General features: G+C 35.2%; 3 protein-coding genes across 8 annotated transcripts in view; 1 reads left to right on the forward strand and 2 right to left on the reverse strand.

The window, feature by feature from the left end:
- Positions 1-15,396, forward strand: part of LOC132789763 (transcription factor AP-2-epsilon) — a 30,997-nt gene extending 15,601 nt beyond the window's left edge. Inside the window, exons 1-8 of one of the 6 annotated variants that reach the window (XM_060798015.1) lie at positions 674-1,299; positions 11,739-11,969; positions 12,030-12,215; positions 13,354-13,561; positions 14,157-14,346; positions 14,407-14,671; positions 14,747-14,914; positions 14,977-15,396. In XM_060798015.1, coding sequence (XP_060653998.1) covers positions 1,243-1,299; positions 11,739-11,969; positions 12,030-12,215; positions 13,354-13,561; positions 14,157-14,346; positions 14,407-14,671; positions 14,747-14,914; positions 14,977-15,087 — 1,416 coding nt within the window. In that variant the 5' untranslated portion in view covers positions 674-1,242 and the 3' untranslated portion in view covers positions 15,088-15,396. Of the gene's footprint in view, positions 1-673; positions 1,300-10,929; positions 10,996-11,738; positions 11,970-12,029; positions 12,216-13,353; positions 13,562-14,156; positions 14,347-14,406; positions 14,672-14,746; positions 14,915-14,976 lie in introns of those variants that run through there. The other 5 variants (XM_060798017.1, XM_060798016.1, XM_060798019.1 and 2 more) reach the window with 5 other exon arrangements.
- Positions 15,397-15,435: 39 nt separating this feature from the next.
- Positions 15,436-18,694, reverse strand: LOC132789761 (dynein regulatory complex protein 11). The gene is given in 9 exon segments (XM_060798013.1): positions 15,436-15,619; positions 15,675-16,258; positions 16,320-16,477; positions 16,533-16,799; positions 16,857-17,013; positions 17,079-17,256; positions 17,259-17,370; positions 17,427-17,757; positions 17,855-18,694. Coding segments are annotated over 9 exon segments (2,628 nt in total). The 5' UTR covers positions 18,591-18,694; the 3' UTR covers positions 15,436-15,514.
- Positions 18,695-18,798: 104 nt separating this feature from the next.
- On the reverse strand, positions 18,799-20,204 carry LOC132789765 (uncharacterized). Its single transcript, XM_060798021.1, has 5 exons — positions 20,072-20,204; positions 19,856-20,019; positions 19,663-19,796; positions 19,231-19,301; positions 18,799-19,138 (listed from the first exon to the last, which is right to left on the reverse strand). Exons 1-5 carry the CDS (start codon positions 20,150-20,152, stop codon positions 19,046-19,048), a joined length of 543 nt encoding a protein of 180 aa, XP_060654004.1. The 5' UTR covers positions 20,153-20,204; the 3' UTR covers positions 18,799-19,045.
- Between the last annotated feature and the right edge of the window lie 82 nt (positions 20,205-20,286).

Below are 20,286 nucleotides of genomic sequence, written 5' to 3' on the forward strand. Positions count from 1 at the left end.
TCTACAGTTATAATTAAAAATGAGTCGCATATTTTACTGAATAATTGTGACTCCGTTTATCCCAATTAAAAGTTTCTTATTTGATTATCAAATTGAATAATTAAATTAATTTACCAATTTTTGCAGTTTTTATAAACAAACATTTCTAAAAATAAACAATTCATTTTATTTTGAATATTTGCGCCTTGGGTTCAGCTCACTGATCAGTGAGCTGCTTATGGCATAAGTAAAATCTCAAAGAAAAGTGGTTCGGTTCTTAACCGGTTTGCAGCTGCGAGCATTACTCTTCATACTCAGCTTAAAACGCTCTCTTTGCTGTCGCTCTTCAGCAAGCCAGTGAGATGGAAAGAGTGAGAGGGAACGAGTGTTGTAGAGGGCGAGGCAGGGAGAGTGAGTAGAGTCGCACTTTTGAAACCTGCTTCGGGGAGGGTCAGTGGCTTAATGTCATTGTATGTGTGTGCTATTCACACAACACGTCTTGCCGTGTATCCGTGTATGTATGTATTCGGGTGCCTGTATAAGTTTGGGTATATGTGAATAGAGCGTGTGAGTGTAGTGGTGTACACATCACATCTGTATTCAAACAGCAGCAGCATCGGCAGCAGCAGCATCGCAATACATCCCCTGAAGGTTTTTTACGTCCAACCAGAAAATTTAGTTCAGTCGAGAACTACCGTCAGTGGCTGCGCAAAGGCAGAGTTTGTTTGCGGGATTTTCGTTAGACCTACTGAATATTACGGGTATGCTGTGTGTTCGAAATTTTTACTTACGATTGCAAGCAACAGCTCGAATAAAATTTGATTTTGTGATTGTACGCATCCAGACATCCCGATTCCATCTATAGTTATCAATCAGTGCACCTGTAATTGCCGACACTTTCACTTCGGTCAAGTGATATTATATCCACGCATCTACAAAATACCATACGAAAACAAAAGAAGAAGAAAAATCTGTGCAAACATCCTCTTATACACACATACTTATGTGTAGAAGTACTTACTATAACAAATATACAGTTTCATAAAAGTGTGTACTCCGCTGACTTATAGTTGCCTTATTCAGTGCCAAAATATATCTATCTACTAAGCATTTGTACCTGTTCTGCATCTAATCAAAGTGCTACAAATTGTGACAGTGAAACACTTAACTTCACATCGAACGATCGAACAAATCAATTTCCATCGATCGTACTCGCACTCTATGTTACCACCACAACATTAGGAATCCAAAAATCTATCGAAAATGCATATCCTACACCGGACCAACGACCATCAATTCGAGGATCAAAAATTCATGATGGTAAGATAAACTTTTTATTTTAGTGTATACTTGATATTTGGCTAGTCTTAGTACAAGACGATCGATTTGTAGTGACTAGTCATCGATGCGTGAGACCCGGATAAAGTCCTAGAACTCGTATTCGCACAAAACCAATTATCTGTCAAGCAACATCAGTATCAGGCTATCAGAGTATCAGTGTTCAGTTCTTGTGCAAAATACTAAAAATACAATATTGAACCACCAATGCAAATGGGGCATGGATGGATGGCAATAGGGGGTTGTGTGATCTCTGATTGACATAAAAATTTCGTGCACGCAAGCCAAGTCAAGGTAATTACCATACCATACTACTTCAAGTGAACCATGTCTGCGATCTTAGCAGATTGATTACCATACATTTTAGCAGCTCAGCTAAAGCTCAATTTATAATAATGGAGTGCACTTAAGCCTGGACTTTTAAATCCCACAGAGGGCAAGCTTTTATGGCTTCAACATTTTTTACAACCCAACACTCGAGAAGTGTTCTTTGTTTGGCATAAATCTAATTGTATAAAATCGAAACTTATTGAAATGGCGATCCTTATTATCAGATGATATGCAAACGTTAACAATAATATATAATAATACAAATTAAATTCAAAAGAAATAGCAATTTGTTAAACTTTTTTTATGATTAGAAAAAAAGCGCATTCAAATTTTACTCTATAATAAACAACTTGCTTATCTTATTAAATATGACGAAGATTTTTATTATGTAATGCAGTAGTAAATACAAAATTTTTAGATCTAAAAAAATAGAAAAAGAAGATATATATTTCTGAAATAATAAGAAATAATAATATCTTAGTTAGCATTAAAATATGCAGTAAAAAACTTTGTAACATATTTAACTATACATAGAATTATTTGTTAAAAGCCACTAATATATATTCTCACAATTCTTAACTTTACATTCTTGATTTAAATACATTCAACCATTAACATATAGATACAATCTTTTCAAATTTCAAATTAAATACTATGTATTTGGATATTTCATTTGAAACTTGTAAAATAAAATGTGCGAAAAGACGATTGTATCTAAATGTCAATTCTGCATTATGAATTGTGTGCTAATTGTCTATCATATATTACATTAGCTCTCATGCTTTTATAATACAACAATTAATATTAAGTGTGTCTTCTAGTAAAAGTTCAGACTTCGAATTTGGGGCAGATATATTTCATTTGACCGTCTGGAGGTTACACACTGGATACACTGCGTTTATCCACCCCCATTCAATTAGTAAAATTATATGGTTTATCGGCATTCCAAGAACTTTTTGATCCCTGCTCAAAAATACAGGGTAAAATGACGGGGCAAGGGCCAAAGATCAAAACATAACAAAAACAAAAACAACAGGAAAAACAAAAGCACAACAAAGAGGCTGAGCAAAAGTCATCGCCCACAAATTCATTTCTCGCATAGCCGTTGAAGTGGGTATGCCGAATGTGTTAGCGTTATCTACCTTAGTTAGTCTTTCTGAAGACTCAAGTCTGTGCAAATCAGGTAAAAGTTTCTCGCGTGATGCGTTGCCAAAATAATTTATGAGATTGAAGCACAACAAAACTCAGCAAAACGTAGCGCCCAATTTGCGTGCGTCTCTGATATATTTGCAGCAGTGCAACATATTGATAAAAACCTAAAATAAACCAAAAAAAATTGAGAAGAACGTTATGGAATTTTTAGGCATCCTAAATTCTCAAGTTCATGCTCCAAAATTCCCACCATAGAGTGCGTGGAGAATCTTTTTTGTCTGCGGTGTAGCTGACAAAAACCAAAAGCCTATAAAAGCTACTTATGTGCAGTCAATCAAACATGCGTTTCAAAAATGCATAATTATATACCTTGTTGATTGTTTAGGGTCAATGATATGCAATGTTCCCACAATAAGTAATAAATATGCAAAAAGCAGTCCAAACTAAGACATTTATAGCTTGATTTTAACTAGCATTTAAAAATGCTTTTTTATTATTATACCCATAGGGTAGAAGAGTATTATAACTTTGTGTTTGAAGGAAATAAAATTTTGAATACAGTATATCAATAAGCCAAATATAGCCTTCGGTATATGCTAGTATTTTTACGGTATATTAGTTTGGGGGTCGAGCACACTCGACTGTAGCTTTCCTACTTAATACAATATTAGTTTTATGCCACTTTACTTTGAATAAGTAAAATCGTAAAGCAATTTTATTATACTGTGAAGAGCAACAAAAAAATAATTGCATAAGTTTACAAGATGTATAAGTATAAGACTTGTTAATACCAATAATTTTATCAACATTTAAATGTTACATTGAACTAATTAGAATTTAGCTAGACTTAAAGCCAATTTAATTTAATAAATAAAAATAAATCAAAGAAGGACTTACTTTACATTAAATTTAAACGTAAATTTATCTTTTATCAAAATGAAAGAGGATTTTGCTCTTAAAATTTTCAAAATATATATAATATTAAAATTAGACTCAAAAGTCAAGGAATTAATATTAAAACATTAACATTTTTAATGCTTATATTTATTAGTTTATATAATCGTTTCAAGTATTTAAATATAAAGTAAATTAGTCTACCTTTTTCATTTCTCTCAAATGTTATGAAAAAATGATTGTCATTATCATTAGTCCGCTTTCAAATTGTTGATCCTGGGATCGAATGCAGTATGAGCAGCAAAATGAAAAACATGCACATTATTATATGTTGTGATAACTCTTTTAAATATTGTAATTATCCTGTCAGATGAATTCAAAACAAAGAACACGAAGAAACTATTCGGGAAATGAGAAGACAAAAAGAGAATGTGTGTGTGTAAGTCATTACGATATGTTATGATATGAGTTGTGTTGTGTTGCTCGCTGAACATTGCATCAAAATTGATTTCATTTGCAAAGAGGAAATTAAAAAGTCCACACAAAATGAAATTGAAATGCAAGATAAATGTAAATTTTGCGCATCGTGGCATCACAACACAGAAACAGAGAACTGAAAACCGAACTGCAAAACTGAAAACTGCAAACTGCAAAACTCCAAACTGCTTCGAAACGATAGCAAGTGTCGAAACTGCGGCGTGTGTTAGGCTCGTGGCAAAGCAAAGCAAAGCAGCAATCGCTTCGTTTGGCAATACGCCTGCCTGCCTGCCTGCCTGGTCCGTGGTCTGCGGCCTCGTCAGCCCAGAGCACAGAGTCGGTCCAGGGCAGTCCAGCCCAGCCTCATCCCCAGCCTCAGCCTCAGCCCCAACCCAACCCAGCGCAGTGAAGGCAAGAGCAGGCCAAAGCTACAGAGTCGAGTGCAGTCTTGCAGCTTGTTCTGCAGCGAAGTGCAGATCGCAGTTATTTTTTGTTTTTGCCGTCGCCTCGACTTCGCTTGTTGGCTGGCTGGCTGGCTGGCTGACTGGCTGGTTTGGGGTTTAAGCCAAGCCGGTCTGCTGTCTGCTGGCCGCGACTCTACCTGGATGACTGGCTGGCAAATAAATTCGTATGCGTATTCTGCTATTCGTCATAAGAGGCTGCTAGAACAGACTGCGAGGAGCAATCCCAAAGAGTCGAGTCCCTTGAATTTCACTTGATCCAACGACGCGTTGTGCGTACACATTCCCGCTTTGAATACATTTATGAATGAGTTTTACTACTTCATTAAAAACGCAGATGTCGGCCTCGTCATGACAGTGGGAGTGAAAGAGGACAACGGTACGAAGCGAGGGTGAGGGCGAGTCTGATGCAAAGCCTGGATGTGGATGTGGAAGTGGAAGTGGCAATGGGACTTGGTTGGGACTTGTGACTGGGATTGGGATTGGAAGCGAGACAAGGAGCAGCGAGCGAGTGCAATAAACAAAAATCGATTATCGTTCTCCACGTATTTCCATTGTTGTTACGTATATTATATTTAGAGTTTGAACGCGTCTGCTTCTTCCTCTTCAATTCGTTTAATTTATAGCCGAAAACTCTTTTGGCCCCATCCGGCAGGTTCAACTTGGCACCCAAACCTCAGCCTCACCGAGTACATAGTTGTACCGGATGTCCAGGTGATGGAAAAAAAACAAAATCAAAAAAATATATGAAAAATGCGATAAGGCCTACGCTTCTTGTGGCCAACATATTCAAATTATATCCGGGCAGCAACAGCAACAGCAAGAGTTTAATATATAGGGATTTCTGTTGTTGTCAGAATTCACAACACTTAAACACACAAATGAGTTTCGACACAATTGCACTTGTCATCCCAAACAGAAGATGATAAATTTGCCGAAGCGAATATCAGGGCCAACATTAGAGCCCTCTCGCAGTAGAGTATTGTACGAGCCCACTACTCGTCTGGCCTAATTGGCAGTTCTCAAATATAGGCCTGGCCCAGCAGCCGAATTGAGCGAATGCGTACGCGACGACGCGGCAGTCGAGAAGAGACCTGGAACATTTTCGGTTAAGTGGAACGATTTGATGTAGTAATTTTAGTAATAACGGCAGCAGACAGATGCCAATTTGTGGCCATAGCTACTGTTTAACTACTCGAAATTTTTACGTCATCGGCGAGGAATGTCGAATGCGGCCGAAGACATATTGTTTCTTTTTTTATACATACTACAAAACTAACTTGTGCTCCCGCACTCGCAATCATTACTTGGTAATGCATGAGTTCCTGCAAGTCCATTCATACCACGTGCGGATGCCAACAGCTTAATTTATTACATTCGAGGTGTTGACTAAATGAGTTAACAACTTATCAAACACTTTCTGATTGTTCAATTGTCAAATATGTCTTTATTAAATATCGAATCTGCAGTACTTAAATAGAAATAACAATTCGAAAGATCTTTAATGTTGGTAAGTTTATAGCTATATTAATGTTTTCTATTCGCAATGCTTGGTAATTCCGCAGGCTAAAATTGAGTATTACTTATTTTTACAACATATCATATAAAATTTTTATGTCAAGCCAAGCCAATGTTCTCACTACAATATTTCTTATTTTGTATATATTAATTATTCTTTGTTCGTTTAATAATATGCATGAGCCCGATACATTTTATACAGTGTCAATATTATGCAAATTAAGGCTGAAAGATCGAGCATGTGTTGCAAGTGGCTCCTTTGATGCTTACGCATTTTCGGATTCACATATTTTGTACTAAAAAAAACATGAACCCTCGAAATTGCTGTTGCATTTCTATCGATAACAAAACAAATCATTTTAGAGTTGCCATTCATTACCAAATGTGCGCCCTCTATTGGTTGTTGGCCCAATTTGGCTAGCAGAGCTTTCTGCGGCAGAGCTGCGTATGCGCTGCTGTGTGTTTACACACCACACACAGTAGGTGGCGCCAGCGGCTACAATCAAATATTAAGATGGTGTCAGCAAATACTGGTTTTGCTTTCGGCATTTAAATTGCATTGCTCTTTATGGAAAATGTTATTGTATTTCCGGTTTCTTCGTTTTTAAAGAAAATATTTAGACAATGACTAAAGTGTTTTATTACATGTAGAATAATTTAATATATTTAACACAAATTTAAATTTCTATTAAAATAGGAATATGCAGGAGAACAGGAATACTAAAAAATTGCTTATTTAATATAGAAAATATTGTATAATTTATTTATTTATTTTATTTTATTTTCAATGAATAAAAATGTCATTTGCATAAAATAGCAGGCATCGGAAATTATTTCACTTTTGATTTCATAGCCTAAGGCCAACATGCCCACATCGCGGCTACTTAATCTTCGCTCTTCCTAATAAATATTGGCAAACTTTATCTGATCTCAATAAAGTTATTCGAAACTCAAAGATGTCTTAATCTGCGCATGGATTATCTGAAGTAGCTGCTGATCTTTAGCTTTCTGATTAACAGTAACCTTTTGCCACAATTGGTAAAAGTTATGACATTTTAGAACCAACTATTTGTTTCTGTTTCTACCCTCTAAATATAATACCATTGGTTATACTTGCGACTTGCTTTTAATTTAGGAACTAGTTGTGCGTGTTTACTCGGGAATTTCCTAGACGGATTTGCTGATGAAGCAGAGTGCGCCGTTTACTTTTATATCAAACGGCCTCAACTAAACATTCTGATTAAGAACATACTTACATTGATAATAGTATCAGTGTCTGTCATGTATAGATGTGTGTGTGTGTAGATTTCGGACAGGCAATAGAGAGGGTAATCCACAACAATATGTTTGGCTCTTTACCTGTGTAATAGGTAAAGTCAGAATTTGGAGTCAAAGCTCTTTTAATGACAATTGATCATTGGCGAGTGGATAGCATTTCATTAGAATACCATGTCCGCATGTATGCGAATATACACATGTGTGAGTGTGTGACTCCCGAGTCTGAGTGTGTGTGTGTGTATTTATGTTTCGTTCTGCACACACTTGAGGTGGAGGTGAAACTATTTCGACCTGTTCAACGGCTTCCATCTGTCTGTCTTGTCTACCTGTGCCTTCAGAAACCAGACAGTCAACCATTCCAACCTTTATAATTTATTTATTTATATCTTGAATTACGGTATGGGAGTATTGACCATCAGTGTAAATTTCAAATTTCAGCATATTCACGACTGACAATAGCGTTCAATTCAAAATCTCGTGTGATTGAAAACACAATACTTAATAAAAATACAAAAAAAAAAATAGAAAAAACGATATGTAAAAATAAAAAATCAAATAAGAAAAGAAATCCTCCACGCACGTCGAATCTCGCAAACTCACACTCGACCAGAAAAAAAAAACTATTGAACAATATGTGAATTTATTATTATTCTGCTGCGCACCTATCTTAAAGCCCTAATCTTAAAGCCCTAAATAAACTTTAAGATTGTAACTTTTTAAATAATTCAGTATAATAAATAAAATCGATTAATTGAATAGTTTACGAAGTCAACGAAAACTCAAGCTTTATTTAAACATAATTATGCAAGAGGCGAAGCAACAACAACTTTATAAACAAAGACTGAAAAGCCGAAGCCGAGCAACAATAATCTGGCTGAGCTTGTAGTATTATTATTAGGTAGAGGTACTCGAAGAAGAGATGACGATAGTGTCCAAGAATAAACAGCTGCACAGAATGGATGAGCTGCCTCCCCAAAATGAAATCATACTAAGCGTAAACTACGACATAACCGAATATATTTGTCTTCGGTACTTACACCTGTTAATCTCCATATTCTTCAAAGACCATTCGTCTAATCAAGCGGCAGTGGGTCGAATGGCAGACGTTGTTTGTTGAAGACCCGTTCAAGTATTATACATAGCATAGATTCTATGGAAAGAGCAATTATGTAATTTGTAAGAAGGCCTCCTCAGTGAGCGGTATGGGCTTCGACTTCTGCTTCTGCTTGATCGTTGCCCCAACGCCAACAAAAGCTTTGCTGCTTCGAATCATTTTTCTTGGCCCAAAATATTACGAAACGAACTGACGAGGTACGAATCTTTGGCTAGCTCTTTGGCTTTTGATCAAAAGTCTAACGCACATTTTTCAGTGAGTATGCATGAAATCTGTTGAGTAAAGGAAAAAAAAACCAACTAAAAGCCGAAATTCGTACAAAACAAAAGCAAACCGGTTTATCTGTATCGTTAAATATTCTATTAGATGCTGGCAAATGACAAGATAATCCAAAGTAATCAATCAAAATTATTTTAATTTATAAAGCCACAATAAAATCGTGTCCAGATCGCAATTGCCACGTTCGCGCTATAGTAACTAAGACCGCATACGTTTACATGTGTGCGAGTGAGTTCATATGCTCGAATATATATGATTATCGGCATTAACATATAATCGTTGATATGTAAATGTGTCTTAAGTACATAAGTATGAAACTACTTTATAGAAATTTAAATAGCTGCATTCAGTATATTCAATTATTAAAAGTAAATATATTGTATATTTTTATACTGTATAAAGTTTTAAAATATCAAAACAAATATATCAAAATGGATTCTTCTTCAACTGCATTTTTGTAATTCACACTTATACGAAAGCCAGCTTTTTACTTATACCATTCTTATACTCCTACTTGTTATAAGCGTAGTATAAGCTGCTCGGTATTTGCCATCAACGAAATTATTATTGTGGGTGCCAACGGTTCTTGGTGAATTTAAAAGATTCAACAATAGCAGTTATGAATAACCATGCATTAGCATTCATTGTAACATACTTGTATTTAGGTTTATTCACAGTATCATCTAAATCTCCTCGCATCCTGCATTTTCTAAGGACGTGCGAAACAGGATGTTAGAATGGCTTTCCATATCAGAAGCCATTCACGACCACTGTTGTTGTCAACACTCCGCCAATGCGCTACACAGCGACATACACAAACACATTAATAGTTTAAAGTTCGGGTAGAAATACAAACACATGCAGACATATATTTGTATGTGTGGATCGATCATCCCCTTTTCTTGCCCTCGCCGAGCATTGCAACATTTGTGTCCATTATTGTCCATATGTATGTATGTATGTGTGTGTCTAAGCTTTGCATGTGTGTATGTCAATGTACAAGGTCATCAATCCGCCATTTACGCACATATTTTAATTTGCTTGACAGTTACAGTTATGATTTGAAGCGAAAGCCATACTAAGAATAACAGTTTGCTATTTTGCTGTTCGTTTTCCAATAATTCCGTTTTTGATTTGCTTCAAAATTGATTGAATCGAAATGACTGCAGAAGACTTGGAAAAGACATGGAACATGGCATCATTTAAATCAATCAGCATACTTGGAACTGAAGAACAAATGGAAAAATACTCAATTATATTTCAACAGTAAAATATATTAATTAAATCTATGATTATTTATGGTAACTCAATATGAACTATTACATTTAAGTACAGTTGCATATGTTCTGTATAACAAGCGTCTAACTAGTGAGCCGATCATAATGAAATCTTACAACTCAATAAGCACATTCGTGTGTTTGTATTTATATATGATTCTGTACTATATATATTTATCGTTATGTTTCCTAAAATTCTGCAACAAAAAAACTACCACAATGACACGACAATTGCAAGTATGGTTGTGTATACAATTACACACGCACACAAGCACAGTATTTTGTTACTCTTCTCTGCACTGGCTCGGCGAATGCAAAAACATCCGACGAAGCCGCGTTACGACGCCGGCGTTAAGAGTTGCTCTGATGCTGCTTCTGCTGCTGCTGCTGCTGCTGAGGTTGCTGTTGCCGTTGCTGTTGCCGTTGCTGTTGCCGCTGTCGTTGCTGATGGGGCTGCCCTATCGGCACGCGGTCGCGACCAGTTTTCATTTCGTTTTTGGCTTTCACGGACTGCTGTCGTCGGTGTATCGTTGCTATCGTTGCCGCTGTCGTCGCCGTCGGGTCAATCAATGTGTGCCGATATTTAGTAATTATTGTTCTGAATTCTGAATTAACCCACCGTTTGTGTGCTCATAACCAAAACTCAAATTATTAAGAACTGTATAAATTTGAAAAATATTATTATCCAAGGACTATTCCTAAACATTCAATGTGATTAAATTAGTATTGTAAGTAAGAGTTTCTGAACTAGTTGCGTATTATTGAACCAGTATAGCATATTGTTTTCGAATAATGCATTATCTGAACCATCGCGAAATTAAACATATAGTAGTTTCATTTACAATATGATAACATGACTTTATCCTACGTGGATATGCCCGCTGTTATTGAAATTCAGGTAAGACTAAACAAGTCCAACACCATTTGATCAGTTGTGTATACAATCAAAATGACCTAATGAACTAATCACACATGATATATTACGAGTAAATATGTAAATACATTCTGATTTGTGCTTGTAAGAAATTTGATTCAAAGTTTGTATTACAAACCCGTCGGCAAGACACACGGCTGCTTAAATTTATGCACACTCATCTATAGAAATTTTTTTCCTAACATTTCTGCGCCAAATCGTATCCGAATATGATAAATCACGGTTAATAATATAAGCACAAAATGTTTTTCATCATAAGGAAGACTTGCTTACTTATATGAAGTATCAGTTTGGATAAATAAACAACTAAAGCATAATATACTTTATTACTTATTGACTTATTTATTTGTTCTGCATATAATGCGACTTTTCATCAACGATTATAAACTAGTATGATTATGAAAGAGTTACTTGGCTTTGAAAAACAAACAATAAATATATAATTTACTGAGATGATAATGATAATCAATATAAATACTAGAATTTGATTAAGAACAACATTCAAACACATAATATAAACAAATAAATACCGTATAATATAAAGGTAGACAACTTCAAGTCCCTCTTCACCGCACAGAAGAATGAAATAGACATTGAAATGCAAGATCAATATAAAAATGTATTAGAATATATAGTATATTTCATAATACAACAAAATATTATTTATTTCCTACAAAACATTTAACGATTGTTCAATTGAATTACAGGAACGCCTTAGCGGCCATGGTAGCTTGGGTCTCTCGAGCAGCAGCCCGGCTTATACAACCCATTCGGGAGGACATTCAGGCAGAGGTGGCCCCACCTCGGGACACAGTGGGCACAGTGGCACCCATGGGTCGGCAGCTACCATGCATCATCAATCACTGCAGTCTGATTTTCAACCTCCATACTTTCCGCCACCTTTCCACCATTCAGCTCAAAGCCCTCCACAGCAACAGGTAAGTGCTCCAAATTGTGGCGCCACACCAGCTGGACGTATCATTTCCAAAATAGTTTAGATATCCGGCTATTTACAGAACCATGGGCCGCTCGAGTACTTGGGCACGGATCCCTATGGCCAGCCGCTGTCTTCACTGCATCATGCTCCACTTCACCACTACAATCAGTTGGCGGGCCTCAGGTCCACGCAGGATCAACTAGGTATCCATAGAACCCACAGGGATGCTGAGTTGCAAGGACATGTTGTAAGTACTTCTTCATTCATAATTCATAATTGGGGAACATGCTAAATTGTTGAAGCTATCATCGTCTGTCGATTTATCCCAGCACGGAATTCTTTATTAAGAATTTGGTCAAATTCTTCGCTGTCAAAACTTATAGACACACACACACATAAACTTCACATTCTTACAATAATCGGCTACGTTATGGCTTCATGAATTCCATTTAAGTGCATTATGAAACACTAAAAAAATGCCCGAAAGTATTTAGAAAATGTTCTTGGGATTTCGCTGAAACATCTTGCAAATAACAACGAAACTCCAGAGCCAAAAGGAAAAGAGTTTTATATACCTACATGTCTATGTATGTGTGTGCATATTATTAAGAAGGATACTTGCACACTCTTGCGTGCTTTTGACGAACTTTGCCCTTGCAACCACGACTAGGGCAGTTGCGTTGTTGACGTTCCAAAAGGCGTATCCCCCGTAGTGCTTTTGCGCATACTACACTCATACTCAGACTCTCGAGGAAGCCGAACAAATACTGTGGAACATTGTACATGTATTGCCTAAACACTGGATTGGCTCAACTGTTGGCTGCTTCAACCCCAGGGCTTTCCAAGTATGCTTTCTGATGGCAATAGGCAAATAGTCAGCCCATAATTGAAGAAGAATGTTGACTAGCTTTATTAAACAAGCAATTCCATTGAACGAATTCACCCAAAATACTAGTTTACTTAAACAAAATTATTTGTTTTGGGTATGCGAATTAGAGTAACGATAATAGTTATTAAGCAAGTCAAGAACAATATATATCTGAGAGACTTTATGCAAGAAGAATATTTAATTTATTTTCTCTTAATACGTCTAGTAACAAATTAAACTAATAATTATTTTGTACTGCTGGAAATGTTAAACCCAAGTCGTAAAATTGATTTACTCAATTGGCACTCGTTGACAACAATCAAAAACATTTCAATTTCCGTCGGCAAATCTAATTTTCGCCACTTAAATTTTCCAATTCAAAAGAACGATAACTTAATTTTAAGTTCCAAAAATTGATTTCGTAAATATTCAGACCGAATATTTGGATTGAGTTCCTATCATTGCTAACCTAACTTGAATACAAATTAAATGCAATTTTATAATTCTTTTGCAATAGACTCAACTATCTCATGGCTTTCCCTACACGGAGAGAAGAAGTGATTACGGCAGTGCAATTACAGCAGGAGCAGCACACGGCACCAGACTTGGACATGAGCACGAATCTTTGGCCTTACATCAAGCGCTGCAGAATGCTGTTGATGACGTCCAAGCTCCTGCCCTGGATGACAATGTAGCTTTCATGTCAGATTTACCTTTAATCAAAAGTAAGTACAGTCACTTAAAAAGCTAAAATTAAATGAAAATTAAGTTTCCCAATTTCGGTATTTCGATATTTACAATACATCATAAAAGTGGACTTTTAAATGTAGTTGAGTTACATCAAGAATTTATACAGTCCCTACGGAACTATGATATATAGTATTGCTATTAGAGAAATATTTGATAGCTGTAAACCCGGAGTAAATTCGCGCTATTACAACTATTACCTAATATGCTGATATTATACACCATATGAATAGCATCGTGCATTTGTTTGAATGCAACAGAACCTCAATGAATAGTAAAAAGAAAAAATATGAATTGAATTTAAGGCGGTACCACAAACATGTGAGAACAACAATGGCGAGCTACCCCTGAAGCATATAAATAGTTATTATTAGGTGTGCGATGAAATTGTAGCTGGCTCCTCTAATTGGCAGGATTACTGTAAAATGATCCTTGCACGTCGAGTTCACACTTTTCAATTTCAAAACATTGCCACTGAGACTCATATGTTTTGCTTACAATGAATGCACTGTGTGTTTTTTGGCTATAGAAATATATTTATATTATGCCATGTTATGCATTCTTTCTCCACAGGCATGAAAAGTGGGAAGGACGCCTCGAACATAGGCTCAGGGTCGCCAAGTGAAGTATTTTGCGCTGTTCCCGGTCGACTCAGTCTTCTGTCAAGTACTTCGAAATATAAGGTTACAATTGCGGAAGTTCAGCGCAGATTGTCGCCGCCCGAATGCTTAAATGCATCCTTGCTGGGTGGCGTTCTCAGAAGGTAAGTTTTCGCATGCTCCCACAAACTTGTATGCCTAATTAATTAACTATTTATAAACAGGGCGAAGAGCAAAAATGGAGGCAGACTATTGAGGGAAAAGCTTGAAAAGATTGGACTAAACCTACCAGCTGGTCGTCGAAAAGCGGCAAACGTAACATTGTTAACATCCTTAGTCGAGGGAGAAGCCACTCACCTGGCCAAGGACTTTCACTTTGTGTGCGAAACTGAGTTTCCAGCCAGACAATTAGCCGAGTATATTGTGCGCCATCAAACCGAACCCCAAGACTCGTATCGACGAAAAGAGCTCATCCTTCACTCGCAACAAGTAAGATATTAGCAATTTAATTATTATAATTATAATTAAAATTACATTTACTAAACATTATTATTTGCCTCGTAGATTACAAAAGAATTGATGCAAATATTGAGCCAGGATCGAACCACACACTTTGGAACAAGATCACAGCATTTATTGGAGCCTTCAATGCAGCGGCACTTAACACACTTTTCCTTATTAACGCACGGATTCGGTTCTCCTGCAATTATTGCCGTGTTGCATGCTTTTCAGGTAAAATTAATCTTTACCCATCAAATTAATTTCAAATTTAAACTCATTAAAATCAATTTCAGACGTTTCTTAATGAATCATTGAACTATTTGGAAAAATTATACCCTTCGAATGGAGGCGGAATGGTATCTTCATCTCTGGATAAAAGTAAAATTGACAACGATAAGAAATGATAGACTATATTGCAACAAAAAAGCAACTCGTAATTTAACAAATCTTATAATACAAAATTAGGTACAATATATATTCTAATAAGTAATAAATTATTGTAAATTTATTTAATTTAGTGTAAATTATTGGAAATTTGTAAAACCGTAACTTTTAAGTGCATATTAAACACATATGTACAGACACATTCAAATGTATTAAGATTTCTTAAAATTAGGAAAGTGAATCAACTTATTTCCGTCAAAAAGTCACCAAGGGTTTTACAACACTTTAAACACAAATATCCGGGTTTTATTTTTTAAGTATTCTACTATTTAAATATTTTAAAAGTATACAAACAAATAAAATATGTTTTTAAAACAAGCCACTGCTATTTAATTTTAGCATTACATCCGAAATACATTAGTTAAAATATTTGGATTATTTTTACTTTTATTTTTTCTTCTTGTTTTTGGCTGCTTTAATGGCCATAATCTTCCTTCTCATTTTCTCAAATTTATTGGATTTTCCAAACCATTTTGTAAACTTCTCCATCATCTGGTTAATGTTGAAATTATTATATTACATATTATAAGCAAGCACTGTCACATACCTTCAACTCTGGCGGAAACATTGGTGGATTATTTTCAGAGAGGAAATATTCCAAAAATTCCTTCGGTTCAAGAGCATCGAATCTAAGTCGCATCTTTCTTTCCACATTCAGAGTCTGCGCTATATTATTAGTAATGTCCCCAGAATTATATGCCTGCAAAACTCTGGCTAATGCAGAGTATTGATAAGCTTCCAGGTCATCGGGCGCATTTTCCGTCATCAAATCGAGCCAAAGCATGAAACTGGTGCCATAATCACACTTCGGTATAAGTATGATCTTTTTAAAGTTTTTTTTAAGTGTGCCCTTTGCAGCCCAGGGCGTATTACTTGTGCCAAGAAGAACAATCTTGTCACTTTTTTTAATTGGCTTCAATATTTTTTTGGCAATATATGAAGCAAGGATTGTCGGCTTCATGGCAGCTTGTTCAGGTGGAGTTTTCTTGGCGAAAACCCGATGAGCTTCTTCGATGTATAAAATGGCTGGTTGAAATGCTTTTGCAACTTTCATAACTTTATGTAAAAACATGTTCATATCATCTGCATATTGAGTCGTTTTTTCCGGACTAAGATTTATAAAAACAGCATCTGTAGCAGAAATCATGATTAGGAAGTTAATCTCTAACATATGGTGAATCAGAATACTTGCCCAATTCAGACGCAATTATATTGCATAGCAATTTTTTTCCACTATTTAGTGGCCCAATTAGTAAAATTGACTTTGGCTTCGCGATATCAAACTCACTCATTCCCAACATACTTTCTTGAATTACCATTTTGATGTCACCCTTAGCTGGACCAACCGTACTAAAAGAAAATAAGGGATATATAATTGTTAATATAATCAATTCAAATCAAATACGTTAAGTTATCTTCCGCATCTCGTGTATCATCAGCCAAGAAATTGAAGTCAGCAATGAATTCATCAAAGTCCTTGTGCGACACTTGCTCAATAACACCATCATCCTTAAGTTCATTATATAGGGAATCCAAAGTTCTATCTTCTGTCGGATCAAATGGTTTTTTCTTCTTCTTGTTCTTCTTTTTCTTAGGTTTCTTAACTTTTAGTGGTTTATAGGGAACTTTGTTATCCTTTGCCCAAGCTTCTCTCAACAATTCATATTCAACCCTAGAAAGTTATGTAACAATAACTCAATAACTTTATATAATTAAATATCATTTATACCGCATGTATTCATCAACTAATTGTCGTAACTCTTGATGTATTACATCCAACTGTTCTTCGGTCACCCAATCTTTAATAGGATCGTGATTCCTATTTAGATATTCGTCAACATCTCTCCAATCGATCGAAAATTGTTTCATTGTCTCTTCAATTTTAACTGTCAAAAAAGCAGAAATTATACAAACTCGAATTCATAAAGAAACAACGCCTTTAGTTAAATACCTATTGGTTTACTTGAGGATACTATATATCCAATATCGATGATTCCAGCATCTTTTAATTTTTTGCGTCTTTTTGCTTCCTTCATTTTTTGCTGTCTCAATTTATCCTTTTTCTTTTTTTTCTCAGCTTTTATCTTGTCCTTCTGTTTCTTCTTCTCCTCTTTGCTCATAGGTTTTTTTTATTAAGACTTTCTTGAAACTCCATTGGCGTCATAGTCTCATCGATAACAACCAGAACTGTACCTTTCTTAACAGGATCTGGATAAGGATGAAAATTTCCAGTTTTTCCATAGCTGATCAAAAGAATATTAATAATCATCCCAACTTAATTTTATTACGATTTGCTTACAATTCATCGAACCAGGCGCGAATGTGATCGGAAATGTCTTCCATCATCCAAGGAGTTCGCACTTGAAGCAACCTTGTTCGCTCATCCATGATTAATTTTGCGAAATCTTCGTCAAGCTGGCTTTTTAATTTTTCATTTTTATACATTTCAAGAACCGAGTTTGAAAACTGATTTGGCCTTTTCAATTTTCGAATTTTTTTAATACCTAGTAATTCCTTTTTAAATTGTTTTTTGATTTTCAATATTTTTCTAGTTTTGTATGCTCGCCAGCAAGATTGAATAATACGTGCTGCATTATTTCGCAAAGTATTAATTCTTTCCAGTTCTTGTTCTAAGACATTTAGGGTGTACATATCATATGTTAACTAATCTCAAATACTTTTGAAAAAATCAAATCTTTTTGTAAACACTTATTGAATTCTACATACCATCATATAGCTCGTTCATATTATCATCCCTATCCCTTAAATCGGCGCAAGATTCTTCAGTCTTTATAAAGTCCGCGTTAAAGATGGTTCTTTTTACTGGTATACTCATGGCTTGATTTGGCTTAAAGGTAAACATATAATTAATTTTCTTTCTTTGTTTCACTTCCAAATATTTCTTTTTATCATATTTTATGTTCGCCTTATATATTCGTGCTCGACGAGCTCTTTCATGTGCTTGAATAAGCTCAACAGCTTCTGTAACTTTAACCCAATCTTCTGCAGCACTTGCTTCTTTTTCTTCATCATTCATGTATATCTTATTCTTTGATATGATATTTTGAATATCTAAGGGACGACGATACAGAAATTGTGGAGACCTCCAAATCATCAAATCTCGTGGAGTCAGTTTTCTTGAAATCAAAACTTTGTCCATGTACACATATTCGCTTAATTCAATTTCCTTTAATTCCTCTTTAAGTAACATTAGCTGTTGTGTTGCATTTTCAACTAGAGTCCGAACGATAGCTCGTTTTTGCACTTGAAATGTGTTGAAATAAATAAACGTTAATTTGTTTACCAGTTCCACATACAGCACATAAAGTTCGCAAAGTATCTTAAATGATAGAGCCTTCTCTTCAGGAGGTTCGATTGTTTTAAGGCGCATTTGCTTTTTCAAAAGCTGGCCAATCTCTTTTGAAGTAGATATCCATAACTTATGATTTACGTCGAAAGGCATTAAAAAAAAATATTCTTGTGTATCAGTAAGCAGAAAACAGAAATTTTGGGTAATTAATATAATTGTTTTAGTTCAATTCATCATAACAGTGATTTCTCAAAGCATTCTCGATCTGAAAAATTAATGTCTTTTAAATCTGGCGCTTTCAATCCTCTATTCAACTTATATTCCAATTTCTAATAATATAAATTTGTATAGAACGTAACCCTGACAATTAGAAATGTTTTTTTATTATTCATTTTAACAAACCGCTCACAATTTACACAAATTATACGAATCAGTTTATTTTGATTTTTAAATGTTAGACCTTCTCTTCAGACAATTGCTTCGGTCGTAGTTTGAAGTAGTATAATACAGTTTAATGTGTATAGCAATGATTTTATCACAATCAAATTTGATGGTGTAATAATTATATTTATATTTGTATATTTAACATTATATGTTGCTATGGCTTTTTACGGAATATGAAATGGAACAACAACAGCTTCCCTGTGATCAATCTGTATCCCTGAAACTCCAGCATGCGATTTTTCCATAAACATTTTCATCTGAAAAGTATATTGAATAGACAACAAATTACAAAATAAATTTAACAAGTATATTATTGGCAATTATTATATGTAAATTGATTTTTACTAACCTGGGCTGTATCATCAGAGTAAATGGGCTTTGATACGCACGACTGATGATTGGGAACATCTTTCAAGAGGCCTAAAAATTAAAATACATTATATTATAGTCATATATCATACATATGTATTGCATTAGGAAAGTACGACATTTGGGAGCATTTGACCTTAATAGATTTCAGAAACTTAGGCTAATGATATGATTACAATGGCAAAGAAAATATGAATCATATGCAGTGGTCCTATCAGCTGAATATTATTCTTCTGACAGCCTAAAAATACATACATTCATATGTATGCATATAGATTTATATTTATGACTTTTAACGGAGGGCGTGTGTGACTGCAATAGTTGCTGCTTATGTATGCACATATGTATGTATGTTGTATGTACATATGTAGTTTGTTTGTATGCAATACAGCTGATAATAAGACGCACATACCTTTCATTACCACGCTGGGATGTTGCACATTATTCCACTGTTGCTGCAGACGTTGGGAGTACAATTTTATTCTATCCGTATACTCTTGATGCTCTAAGGTGTGGGAGTCCATAGCACCCACATTGATCATATTTCTAAGGTACATTATATTAGTATTGTACTACTACTGTAAATCAAAGAGAATAATACGTACATGGCGGTATTTTGCACCAATCTAGACAATGCATTTTGATCGTCCTTCTTTGGCAACGATTGGGAATAATCATTACTTAAGTCAGCTGAATTACTCCTCCGTAGTGCTGGACTTTGATTAACTGAGTCTGCCAGAAGATGTGTTCTTTCGCTTGGTTCTATTCCCTGTTACAAATATAATCAATTAACATTCAATGCAAAGTACAGAATTACTTACTTGAGTCCCCAAGTCATCTGTGCATTGCCAGCAACTGCATAGCGAAGCTAAACAATCCAAAATAGAACGAACGTAATCCATATCTGGGCTGTTATTGTCCAAATGTTTATAAATCTTAGTGATGGTAAAAATACCAAAATATTAAAAAGGGCCCTCCCAACAAACATCGTGTCGAATCAGCGTAAGTGCATTCAATTAATATTTATTATTTATTC

This window comes from Drosophila nasuta, chromosome 3, assembly GCF_023558535.2.
Source record: "Drosophila nasuta strain 15112-1781.00 chromosome 3, ASM2355853v1, whole genome shotgun sequence".
NCBI classification, from domain to species: Eukaryota; Metazoa; Arthropoda; class Insecta; order Diptera; family Drosophilidae; genus Drosophila; species Drosophila nasuta.

Bases quoted from the DNA above. Each gene is read 5' to 3' on its own strand.
- LOC132789765 (XM_060798021.1), bottom strand. From the start codon at position 20,152: ATGGATTACGTTCGTTCTATTTTGGATTGTTTAGCTTCGCTATGCAGT. The intron at 19,797-19,855 runs GTACGTATTATT...AATGTACCTTAG, and splicing joins TTGGTGCAAAATACCGCCAT to AAATATGATCAATGTGGGTG. The intron at 19,139-19,230 runs GTTAGTAAAAAT...TATACTTTTCAG, and splicing joins ACTCTGATGATACAGCCCAG to ATGAAAATGTTTATGGAAAA.